The sequence below is a fragment of the Cyprinodon tularosa genome, unplaced genomic scaffold (genome assembly GCF_016077235.1).
Source record: "Cyprinodon tularosa strain WSP-4 unplaced genomic scaffold, ASM1607723v1 ctg505, whole genome shotgun sequence".
Taxonomy (NCBI): domain Eukaryota; kingdom Metazoa; phylum Chordata; class Actinopteri; order Cyprinodontiformes; family Cyprinodontidae; genus Cyprinodon; species Cyprinodon tularosa.
The window spans coordinates 1,035,189-1,049,196 of record NW_024039236.1 but is presented as its reverse complement, the minus strand read 5'-3'; the positions used below and the strand labels follow the sequence as shown (position 1 = coordinate 1,049,196).

Here is a 14,008-nt window from a genome sequence, read left to right as displayed (position 1 = left end):
TAATAGAAAAGAATGGTCACACAAATGTGGACCTTAGAAACATTTAGAAGAAAAAACATAATAGTTAAAAGATAAACAATAAAATCCTGTAAAGTGTTCTAACAATATCAAACTGTGCAGCTGGAGAATAAATAACCAATATGCAGCTATGGACATTTTTACAATAATGGATATTTGAAAATAGCAGCAACATCAGAGATTTGCAAAATGATGCCCCAGGTTATTTAACTGACTAAGGTAGAAACTGCAAAATCGGCATGAATGGAAGAACTGATTGAGGTTGATGGGAACAGTGGAGGTGGAAAGTAATAAAGATGTTGTTGCTACCATCCATGCAGGCCTTCGCTCCTCACTGCAGAACAAAGCTCACCTTCAGGAGGGAGGAGAACCTGATTTGGTAATAAATTAGTAAAGGATGCCGTTGGTTAAAGTTAATCTGAAAACTGAAATTTGAAAATTTCTTAAAAAATGATCTGTGAAAAAATTTAAGAAAATTGTATTACAAAGGAGCAAAACTAAATAAAATCTAAGAGAACAGAAAATGTAATCTTTAAACATTTCTAAAATATTTTTAAAATTTTTCTAAGTTCGATTTCTGGATTTTATTTTTTTTCAAATTTCAGTTTTCAAATTTATATATTTTAGTTTGCAATAATTGAACTGAATTCACTTTATTCGCAGGTAGTCACTGTTACCACCGTAGGTTACTGGGTACTTAATGGTACTTTAAAAACACGTTTTTTTACATATTTAACAAAAAATTTCTATAGATACAAATGTTATGGTCATATTTGCTCAGCATTGTGTTTATCCATAAATCTCCTCAAGTCTGAAGTAGAGAATCAAATCAGAATTAAGTTTTAAGTGAATTTCTAGGTATGAAACTTCCTATTTCAAGACTTTTTGTTTTTAACTAATTGGAATGATATTTAAAAGTAACTAATTAAATATGTTTGATTTTTTTTAAATCTGTATCTCACCACATGATGAAAGAAGTGCAAATGAACATTTACTAATCCATAGTTATCTAAAGGTGGCTGTCTGATCACAGCAAAGGAAGAAAGAACTGCTTACTGTTCTTTATGCAACTTCAAAAAATTGGACAACGTTGGAGTTTTAGCCTTTTGGTTGTGAATCTCTTCTCAGATCTAATGCTTATGCTCTCAGAAGTATATGTAAACTAAGAGGTTATTATTGTGTTAAAGGAAATCTTTGTGTGTCTACACATTGAAGCTTTCTCTCTCTCTCAGTTCTTTTCCTGAAAAGAGATCAGTCAGGAAAAACTCTTTAACAACTCTCTTTAATAACAGTTAAAGAAGCATTTTATACATCTCCAGCCTTCCACATCATTACATCATACATGTTAGCAGATGAGGAGACATCATGGCTCCAGCTTTATCCAAATATTCTACTCTGTTCTTAGCTGAAGGACGCCGCTCTCATTCCATTCCCAAATCTTTTCCATTTACAGAATGAAGATTATAACTGAATATAATCAAACTGTTTTAATTAGATAAACTACTGGGTAAAACATCAGTTCTGACACGCAACAGGCAGCTGATATTAAGGTGTAATAAACTCACACATCATAAAGATAATTATCCTAACAGTTGGGAGCGCATGTTTGTTTTTTCTTTTCCATCCAGGTCTGTCTTGGTCTGCAGGTTCACTGATGTTAACCTTCTTCAATGTGGAGGTCACTTCAGCAAGCTTAGCTGGCTCCACCCCCAGATCAGTTTATATACCTCTGACCTTTGACCTCTATAAACCTCTTCCTTGTTTCTTCTCAGATCCATAAGATGTGAAGTTTAACTTTTTGCAATCTAGATGATTGAAAGTGGGTTTGATAATCTTTCTCTCCGCTGATAGCAGCATCTCTAACAAACCAGAAGCTTTTCTCTGGGATTTTATCCTTTCCTCTTCTGTCCATCTTCTTTTGATCATGAAGCTGTAGGAGGCCTGAACAGCAATCTCCGTCCACACACACATACTCCTCCTGTTACTTATGCTTGAAAACCCCAAATTCTAAGAAACTTTCTGTTCTGAGCCTGATCTTTGGCTCTCAGCGACATTAAATCAGGTCACTGATACAGAAATTTGCATTTTTTTTTATCCATAACCATCATTCTGGCAGAAGAAAAAAACAAATGATATCCACCCCCAGAATCTGCCAGGCAGTTTCAGCCGTTGCTGCTGTTGTGCTGGTTTCATGCGAGGCAGCATGACTGCTCCATCGATTTGCCTTTGTGTACTCTCTCTTCACACATAAGTGGTCTAAACAGTGATCTATCACCACTCCCATTGCACAGTTTGTCAATTGGCAATTTAGGTGAGATTGTTCTTTAGTTGTGGCTGGGCTCCTAATTTGTCAGAAGTAGAAGATGCGTGGAGCAGGTAGAGAGCTGCTGTGATTGTGTTGATTTACGCCCTGAGAGCTTCTCCTCATTATGTCTGCTGCGGAACAGGAAGAACTATACTCCCTAGTGATGTTACAGGCTAAACTTTCTTTTTCTTTACTCGTCTCTGTGGTATGTTCAGCTGTCATGGATTTCTTTCTCCTAAAATCGTAATACACCTTGCTCCATTGTGCTCCTTATCCTCCCATTTATGCCTTTGTCACCTTTTCCTGAAAAAGGAAAAATCCTGAATTTCGCTTTGTTCTTCCAACAAACCGATCCGAATGCTTTGTTCCCTGCTTTGCGGTGAGATTTCCCCTTTGACCCGTGGGTTTCCCCCTTTTCCCTTTTTGGTGTTGGACGTCCTTGTGAACCCTGGTGAGCCCTGGTGGATTTTACCCGTTGGTCCTGAATGCAGCACATCTTTTACAGAGGGTGGGGAACCGTGGAGCAGCTCTGCCACTATAGCTCCAGGAAGGGGGGCTGCTGAGGGCAGAGTGTCCCAGGGAAGAGAGGCTATTCTGGGCAGAGGGAGCCCCTCCTCCACGGAGCTTCAGGATGCCAGTAGAAACAGGAGAGCTCATCCCAATTGGGCCATACTCGGTAAAGAAAGTGTCTTTATGTGTTTGATGACGAAGGATTGCTCTGATAAAGAAGACTAATTCAGAGAGACCAGAACAAAACAAAAAGATTGTGAAAATGTCAAAATGTAAATGATGCCTGATAGATGTCAGCCAGTCAGTCTTGACTTTAATTCTCCTGTTTTGAGACCAATTTATCTCATTATACTCGTGGTTGTATGCTGCAATTATCAATATTAGGGCTTTATAAACATCCTGCATGCTCAGACGCATCTCCTTATGACTTTACAGATTCTTCAGTCGGACCAAGAAGCCATTTATTGCTCAGGTGCATAGAGCGCCATCTTTATTAATGGATGCACATTTGCATGCGTGCAGAACAACTAAGAAACATAAATGCTCTCTCTTTGACACTTACTTGCTGCAGGTCTTGCAGCGCGTGGATTAAAACCTGGTGGGGAAGAAAAAGTTTTTAATACAATTGTTTTACTAAATGATTTAACAAAATTCATTTTATGATTCTCTTCACTTCAAGCCCAATAGAAACAAACTCGTCACGCATATTGACCATACAGTTATTGCTGCTAACATCCATGCAGACCAATAGAAATGTGTTTTCGCTCTTCGCCCCGGAGAAAGGCCCGCCCCCAAAAGAGAGGAGAAAATGTGATGTCACATATCACAATTTGATGAGTGAAAAAGTAGAAACTTTGACAACTTAACATATTTATAAAAATAAACACACATATGAAAAAACATCAAACAGCCTAAAGGTAAAGCTTAAAATCAAATGTGTTTTAAATGGAAGAAGAAAAGACCAAATTTATTAATCAATCTTAAGTTGATTGATCTTATCAATTAATGGACATTTTTTAAAACATTAGTTATCTCTACCAAGGTGATCCTTCCATAATATAAAGATCTAAATATGCTGAATTTAAAGAAAAGTAGCATATGATTATACTTTGATGTTTTACTGTGCAGCTGTATTGAAGACTGACCAAATAAACAAAAAAATGTTTAGAGGCAACTTTAAACATGTACTAAAAAAGGAGCTATTTAATGTGTTTGTTTCTGCATCCTTGCTTCCCTTCTAGGAATCTGATATTAACATATAGAATTTCTGAAGAAATTAAACACATTTTAAGAAAAGTATTTATTTCAGTAACTCAATTCACTAATTAAAACATAATATACAGATAGTTACTAGTTTTGCACCGATACCAGTATGAGGCGGAGCCCCGATCCAGGACTAAAATGGTGCTATCGCTATCAATAGCTACAAATAATGATACCATTTAGAGAGCCAAAAGTTTATTCAACTATTGTCACCCATTCCAGGTAAGGAATAAAAAGTTCCACTGGATTCACTTTGTTTTAGTCTGTTTCCTGCTTCACAAAGGTAAGCAGCAGCTTGACAAAGCCATGATGATAATTATGTTACAGCCAAGTAGGATGAAGTTCTTCATATAAATACACACACATCAATTTCATACAGATGGTATCGGTATTGGCCAATACTATTGTATCGTATCGGGTACTTAGAGGGATCTTTTAAAAAATGGGGAAGTAAAAATGAGTAATCTGTTGCTGCCTTAAAAAGGAGCTCCTGCTTTAATCTGAATTCACTTCACTTCAGGTTAAACATCTTCTCCCATTTATCCATTAGGCTCAGAGTGAGGCTGATGCTGATCTCCAGCTGTCTGGACAGGTCGCCAGTCTGTTTGCAGGAGAGCACAAAAACATACTATGCACATACTCACACCTAGAGACAATTTAACGGAGCCATTTAACCTAGCAGTCATGTTTTTGGACTGTGGGAGGAAGCTGGAGTACCCTGAGAAATCCATGCATAAACAGGGAGAACATGCAAACTCCATGCAGAAAGACCCCGGGTCAGGAATCGAACCCAAGACCTTACTGCTGCAAGTCAAGCACCGTGCAGCCCTGAGGTCAAGTAAAACAGCCATTTTTTTATTACAGTTTATAAACAGGCCAATTAAATAAAATAAAAGTTATCAATAAACAACTGAGTTGAATTTACCTCTCAGTATTGATAATACACAATCCTGATCTATTGACTCTGAGTCACAAAAATGACCGTCTCTGCCCACTGTTTTCCTGCTGGGTCAAAACTATTACATTTAAAAAATATAAGTATTGTCCTATCTGAAGGAACAACAGGATTTATAAGAGTCGACTCACAATTTTACATCAGAAGGTAAAGGTGTGCCTGCATGTTGTGCCTGCTTCTAAATTAGCTCTACAGCACTTTAGAGGCTACAGTGACATGTAGACACATCCAGAGGGAATCTCACTTCCAACATTAGCTGTGTACACAAATAGTTCTCTGGTTTTTTAAAAGCATTTTAGAAGCAAGAAAGAAAGAAGACAAAACATGGAAGATTAGAGGAAGATGTGGATGTTTGTCATCATCTCCTGGTTTATCCTGGCACATAGATGTTTGATTCTGACTGAGCAATCAGAGAGTTGTCTCTGCATTGTTTGAGGTTTCCCCTTTATTCTCCATGAATGTGTGCATTTTGTGTTGGAGTGTGCGTGCCCTCGGGGATGCGTGCGTTAGGATTAATTAAAAAACTTCAATCCCTCCTCTCTGCAGCGGGAATACGGATGCCTCCGAGGCCTCCACTGTAAATATTGCTCCTCTTAAATTGTCTCTTAAAAAGATCTATTGTCCCAGGTAATAACTAGCGTTTTTGACGCAGTTGTATTTCAGGAACAAAAAGGACTGCTGAATAAATGTATAGGCGGTGACAGTGTATCAAAATAAAAGCCTTCATCGCTGTGAGGCCAGATTATATCTACAGCTGATAGATTTTTCTTTTAGACACGGAACAAAAATTGACTCTGCTGTTGAGTTTTGTGATCATAATTTAACAAATAAATCAGAAGTATTTGGAAAAAGAATATCGTAGTAACAACGGCTAAAAGAAAAGGATCGGGGTGGCTAATTTTTTTTGAAAGAAGAAAAAAAATCAATGTTGCTTCATGAAACGCAGCTTGGTGTTTTACCCCGGAGAGCTCAGCAGCTCTGCAATCAAACATCAAGGATTATCATAGAGGAAGAGCTTCTCTCGTATCACCAGGATTCCTGTCATTGGGTTGGATCAGAGCTCCAAGAGCTCTGAAGAACCTCAGCTGAATCAGATTGATGTTAAAATGAAGGATATCCATGTTAAACCGCATCAGCTGACATTAGAAGTGTCCTTTGATTTTATTCTCTTTTAACCCTTTCCTCCCATGTCAGAAAGCTGGCGAAGGCTTCATGTCATTTTAAAAAGCCACACAGTCGGAGGGCAGCTTGACTCTTGGTGGGTCAAAAGGCTTTTTTTGCTTCAGCCAAGAGAATCAAACCTTTTCAATGAAATAATACCAAATAGGTTCTTTGTGCCAGAAAAAGTGACGAGTGGAGACAGAGTTCTGCGAGGCAGTTAATGGTTTAAAATGGAGTCAATTTTTGTTCCATTATTGTTGCCCTGATTGGGCGCAAATTTACCGATACCACGCTGATACCATGGTGATACCACGCTGATACCATGCTGATACCATGCTGATACCATGCTGATACCATGCTGATACCACGCTGATACCACGCTGATAACATGCTGATACCACGCTGATACCATGCTGATACCACGCTGATACCATGCTGATACCATGCTGATAACAAGCTGATACCATGCTGATACCATGCTGATACCAAGCTGATACCAAGCTGATACCAAGCTGATACCATGCTGATACCAAGCTGATACCATGCTGATACCACGCTGATACCATGCTGATACCATGCTGATACCATGCTGATACCATGCTGATACCATGCTGATAACAAGCTGATACCATGCTGATACCATGCTGATACCAAGCTGATACCATGCTGATACCACGCTGATACCACGCTGATACCATGCTGATACCATGCTGATACCATGCTGATACCATGCTGATACCACGCTGATACCATGCTGATACCATGCTGATACCATGCTGATACCAAGCTGATACCACGCTGATACCATGCTGATACCATGCTGATACCAAGCTGATACCACGCTGATACCATGCTGATACCAAGCTGATACCACGCTGATACCATGCTGATACCATGCTGATACCAAGCTGATACCACGCTGATACCACGCTGATACCATGCTGATACCAGGCTGATACCAAGCTGATACCACGCTGATACCATGCTGATACCATGCTGATACCACGCTGATACCATGCTGATACCATGCTGATACCATGCTGATACCACGCTGATACCAGGCTGATACCAAGCTGATACCATGCTGATACCACGCTGATACCATGCTGATACCACGCTGATACCACGCTGATACCACGCTGATACCATGCTGATACCACGCTGATACCACGCTGATACCATGCTGATACCATGCTGATACCACGCTGATACCACGCTGATACCATGCTGATACCACGCTGATACCACGCTGATACCAGGCTGATACCAAGCTGATACCATGCTGATACCACGCTGATACCATGCTGATACCACGCTGATACCACGCTGATACCACGCTGATACCATGCTGATACCACGCTGATACCACGCTGATACCATGCTGATACCACGCTGATACCATGCTGATACCATGCTGATACCACGCTGATACCATGCTGATACCACGCTGATACCACGCTGATACCATGCTGATACCATGCTGATACCATGCTGATACCACGCTGATACCATGCTGATACCACGCTGATACCACGCTGATACCATGCTGATACCAAGCTGATACCATGCTGATACCACGCTGATACCATGCTGATACCACGCTGATACCATGCTGATACCACGCTGATGCCAAGCTGATACCATGCTGATACCACGCTGATACCAAGCTGATACCACGCTGATACCACGCTGATACCACGCTGATACCATGCTGATACCATGCTGATACCATGCTGATACCACGCTGATACCACGCTGATACCACGCTGATACCAAGCTGATACCACGCTGATACCATGCTGATACCATGCTGATACCAAGCTGATACCATGCTGATACCACGCTGATACCACGCTGATACCACGCTGATACCAAGCTGATACCACGCTGATACCAAGCTGATACCATGCTGATACCATGCTGATACCAAGCTGATACCATGCTGATACCAAGCTGATACCATGCTGATACCATGCTGATACCAAGCTGATACCATGCTGATACCATGCTGATACCACGCTGATACCATGCTGATACCACGCTGATACCATGCTGATACCAAGCTGATACCATGCTGATACCATGCTGATACCAAGCTGATACCACGCTGATACCATGCTGATACCATGCTGATACCAAGCTGATACCATGCTGATACCATGCTGATACCATGCTGATACCAAGCTGATACCATGCTGATACCATGCTGATACCATGCTGATACCATGCTGATACCATGCTGATACCACGCTGATGCCAAGCTGATACCATGCTGATACCACGCTGATACCATGCTGATACCATGCTGATACCATGCTGATACCATGCTGATACCACGCTGATACCATGCTGATACCATGCTGATACCATGCTGATACCATGCTGATACCATGCTGATACCAAGCTGATACCATGCTGATACCATGCTGATACCATGCTGATACCAAGCTGATACCAAGCTGATACCATGCTGATACCATGCTGATACCATGCTGATACCATGCTGATACCAAGCTGATACCATGCTGATACCATGCTGATACCATGCTGATACCATGCTGATACAATGCTGATACCAAGCTGATACCATGCTGATACCAAGCTGATACCATGCTGATACCATGCTGATACCAAGCTGATACCATGCTGATACCAAGCTGATACCATGCTGATACCACGCTGATACCATGCTGATACCATGCTGATACCATGCTGATACCACGCTGATACCATGCTGATACCATGCTGATACCACGCTGATGCCATGCTGATACCATGCTGATACCATGCTGATACCACGCTGATACCACGCTGATACCACGCTGATACCAAGCTGATACCATGCTGATACCATGCTGATACCATGCTGATACCAAGCTGATACCAAGCTGATACCATGCTGATACCATGCTGATACCATGCTGATACAATGCTGATACCATGCTGATACCATGCTGATACCACGCTGATACCAAGCTGATACCATGCTGATACCATGCTGATACCATGCTGATACCATGCTGATACCAAGCTGATACCATGCTGATACCATGCTGATACCATGCTGATACCATGCTGATACCAAGCTGATACCATGCTGATACCATGCTGATACCATGCTGATACCATGCTGATACCATGCTGATACCACGCTGATACCATGCTGATACCATGCTGATACCATGCTGATACAATGCTGATACCAAGCTGATACCATGCTGATACCATGCTGATACCACGCTGATACCACGCTGATACCACGCTGATACCAAGCTGATACCATGCTGATACCATGCTGATACCAAGCTGATACCATGCTGATACCAAGCTGATACCATGCTGATACCATGCTGATACCATGCTGATACCATGCTGATACCATGCTGATACCACGCTGATACCACGCTGATACCATGCTGATACCACGCTGATACCACGCTGATACCATGCTGATACCATGCTGATACCATGCTGATACCATGCTGATACCAAGCTGATACCATGCTGATACCATGCTGATACCAAGCTGATACCATGCTGATACCATGCTGATACCATGCTGATACCAAGCTGATACCATGCTGATACCATGCTGATACCACGCTGATACCACGCTGATACCACGCTGATACCATGCTGATACCATGCTGATACAATGCTGATACCATGCTGATACCAAGCTGATACCATGCTGATACCAAGCTGATACCATGCTGATACCATGCTGATACCAAGCTGATACCATGCTGATACCATGCTGATACCATGCTGATACCAAGCTGATACCATGCTGATACCATGCTGATACCAAGCTGATACCAAGCTGATACCATGCTGATACCATGCTGATACCAAGCTGATACCATGCTGATACCATGCTGATACCAAGCTGATACCAAGCTGATACCATGCTGATACCATGCTGATACCATGCTGATACCATGCTGATACCATGCTGATACCATGCTGATACCAAGCTGATACCATGCTGATACCATGCTGATACCAAGCTGATACCAAGCTGATACCATGCTGATACCAAGCTGATACCATGCTGATACCATGCTGATACCATGCTGATACAATGCTGTTGTTAATGTTCAAGTAATGCATCAACATATTCTCATTATCAGTTCGTATGAAATCCTACGAAAAGGTATGCACAGTATTTCGTACGTTTTTGACGTTTTTCCTCGAAAATACAGATCAGTGCGCATGCGCAGGCAGACAGACGAAAAAAGCAGATCCGCGGACGGACGTAAAACTGGGAAAAACAGTGCAATAATTACTTCTTGATGTCTCTAACTACGTTGCTTGCTGTTTTGTATCTTAGGGTTAGGGTGAGGGTTAGGGCTAATTGTATGTTAAATTCTATGTTATTGAATGGTGCGTAAGATGCGCAAGGATATCTTGTCTCCAGGCAAGACGTAAAAATACGACAAAATACGACGAAAAAAACATCAAAAACGTACGAAATTACAGTGCATAACTTTTTGTAGGATTTCATACGAACTGTTAATAAGAATACACTGAATGCATCTTCACTCCTCGTCCAAAGGAAATTTCAACCCCAGCGGTGAGCAGAATATGTTATGTAAAATGATGTTTGTAAAGAAAGCAACATGTAAACATTTGTTCTGAAAAACTGAAATAAAAAAAAGTTGAAAAAACTAAATTTGAAAACATAAAATCTGTTTAAAACAATTCAAAAAATAAAATTTGAATAAAACTACTTAGAAAAATGAAATTAGAAAAAATAAATAGAAGAAATACGTAAAATATGAAAAAAAATTATTAAAGAAACTAAGAAAACAGCAAAGTTACTCTCAAAACCTTTAAACGTAACCTTTCAAAGTAACATTTTTTTTATTGCATTTTATTGAAAATGTATTTTCATTTTCTTTGCTTTCAGCAATAATGGGAAAAGATTTACTCCATAAACTAACACAATGATTTTACTTCATTTTGCATGAGAGTGAAAGTTCAAGGTCTAATCTTAAATGACTAGATAGAAAGAAGACCTCGGAGGATGAGGACATTTCTTAAAAACATTGCCCTTTTTGTCATTATTAAGTCATTGAGTGGCTCCATTTTTATTATGAAACTAGTACCAAAGTAGGTAACCTTTAATGACTTTGTCTTCCACAGGCGATGTTCATTTTCTTCTATGGCTTTAGTTGAAAGTTTGACCGTTTGCCAGCTGTCTTTTGGAGAAGCTATGGTCATAAACTGAGTGAGCATCAAATCTCCCTCTTAGCCAAATGAGTCATTGATGTGGGAAAGAAGAAGCTGATTTTACATTCGCCTTTTCAGAAAGAAAAACGTATGAAAGGCCGCAAGAGGAACCATTTGAAATGCGTTTTTATCAGAGACCTCATATAAAATGAAGGAAAAGAGAAATGTCTTGTTTCTTAGAAAGGTCATTAAGCATAATGCAAACATCAGTGAAATGGTCAATTTCTTGGTGGGAAGTGTGAAGCATTACTCAAGAGCCATGAGTCATGATGTTCAGAAATCATGGGACTGTTTTTGATGTGGTAAATGCATAATTCATGAAAGTGACGCATCTGTTTCTGCTGATAGAAGAGGGTACTTCAAAACGACTAAAAAGGCAGAATGAAATGATTTTATTTTAAAGAGGCAACTTCATGGATTTGGAAATTTCCTTTTTCTTTTATGTCTGCACATACAAAGATTGCCAAAGAAACGAAACTAAAGTCAAATCAACAAAACTTCCTCTGTTCTGAATAATAGGCTTTTTTCTAATACTGTGAAATTCTTTAATGTTTTTCATTCATGTTATTATTTATCATACTGTCTGGTATTTGGGTGTAGTCCAGAGGAAAACACTTAAAATCAAAGGACAAAAATAAAAATAAATCCACAAAATGACTTGACTACTGAAGGAAGTCAGGAAAAACAAGATATTAACAAACCCTTTAAGTAAAGAAAAGCACTGATTAATGTTTAAATATTGTAAGCTTTATGCTGAATACTCCAAATTTAGCCAAGTCCTTTTTTCAAGAAATGTTATATAAAAAGATAAAAAGCCTTAATACCATTATATGGTATCAATGGGGGAGTGTTGGCCTAGTGATGAGAGCAGTGCGCTGTGCTCTGAGGAAGGTTGCAGGTACCTGGGTCCCCACAGACTGCCACTCTGGGTCCCTGAGCAAGACCCTTAACCCCACACTGCTCCCCGGGTGCCGCACAATGGCAGCCCACTGCTCCCCAAGGGGATGGGTTAAATGCAGAGAGTGAATGATCCCATTGTGGGACAATAAAGGAAATTACATGTTTTAATTTTACATATCATAGCTTTCCTGAGAATTATTCAAACGTCAGCAAATACCAGACTAAATGATTGTAGGGTTGTGGTAAATTGGTGGAGCTAGCATTAGCTTTATTTGGGGATTATTTGGGCATTGCGCTTGGGTTTCAGAGGTTGAAGTTCCAAAAACTATCACTCTGGGTCACTGAGCAAGACCCTTAACTGGGCGCCGCACAATTGCAACCCACAGCTGGGTTAAATACAGAGAGGGAAATTTGTATCTCTGTACTTGTGACAGTGTAGTGTCAACAGAAAACAGTTTATGTCTATTTGACAATGAAGAGTCTAAGGCGGAGGTCTTCAACATGGGGTCGCAACCCTTAGGGGGTCAACGGAGGTACTGCATGGGGGTCGCGAAAGTTTTGGTTGATTAGACTTTTTTTTATATTCCCTCCTGCAATTTTTTTCCCACTAATTGAAATGCCTTTAAATCCACATTAACATGAATTCAACAGACTGTAGTAAACAGATAAATGGAGGCAGAAGATGTCTTTCAGTCATCAATGCACACATTCAGCGACACACAGGAGCTCTTTCAAGCTGGACACCGTTTCATTCACAACACCTGTCCCATCAACCAGGAATCAGAAATACTTTAATAATCCCAGGAAGGAATTACTTTCCTTAGATTACTTCATCTACATCTGTAATAGAGTGACTATAGGACCAGTTTGATTGAACACCACTTAATACAATATATATATAATTAGGGGGTCCCCGCACTATCTCGCCATCAGTTTGAGGGTCCTTGGACTGGAAAACATTGAAGACGCCTGGTCTAAGACATCTGAACAGTTTCAAACGTTGCTAGTGTGATCGGTGAATCGATTGCAGCGATTTACGTACATTTCCATTTTGTTCACTGTTTAGCTAGTCAGAATTTCATTCCTTAAGAGATAAATTATCCTTAAGGTGCCTTGCTAATATTACTAGCCATATCCACTCCATGGGGAGGACAGAGTTCGGTGCGTTTTACAAAAAAGCCACTAGATCTGACACTAGCCACTTTTTAAAAAATGGAGGCGCTAGAGGCGTCTGCAAAGTCACTAAATTTAGCCACAAAAGCGCTAAGTTGGAAACATCGCCTACTGACGCTCCTCGCCCAGCTCCTCTTCCTGAACCCAATCATCTTCCAAGACATCCTTCATTAAATTGTCCACCAAGCTTCTACCCTCCTCACCAGCCTATCTTCACCCTCCTCCACCTCATGGCCCAAGACTCTATGTTCCCACTATCCTATGGCTTACCACCTCCAATGTCTGAGCCCTGGGAGAAAACATTATAAACCTCCAGAGCTATTCAAACAAGTTTTCTTTATCAATCAGCATCAAGTCTTCTATTTGGACTGAGCATCAACTGTTCATTTACACCCAATAAACTTTGCTAATCTTATTTTCTTATTGTGAATCTTGACCTTATCTCATATTAGGTGAAAACATTGTTCAAAGGTTCGAATCATTCACCA

At 40.4% G+C, this 14,008-nt stretch overlaps 1 protein-coding gene across 2 annotated transcripts in view; it reads left to right on the top strand.

Moving 5' to 3' along the window:
- The window catches only part of gfra1a (gdnf family receptor alpha 1a), a 176,613-nt gene that overhangs the window by 31,675 nt on the left and 130,930 nt on the right, over window positions 1-14,008 (top strand). The window contains exon 1 of one of the 2 annotated variants that reach the window (XM_038303134.1): window positions 2,666-2,999. The exons of the other annotated variant lie outside the window; for it this stretch is intronic. Coding sequence (XP_038159062.1) covers window positions 2,681-2,999 — 319 coding nt within the window. The 5' untranslated portion in view covers window positions 2,666-2,680. Of the gene's footprint in view, window positions 1-2,665; window positions 3,000-14,008 lie in introns of those variants that run through there. 2 annotated transcript variants of the gene reach the window in all.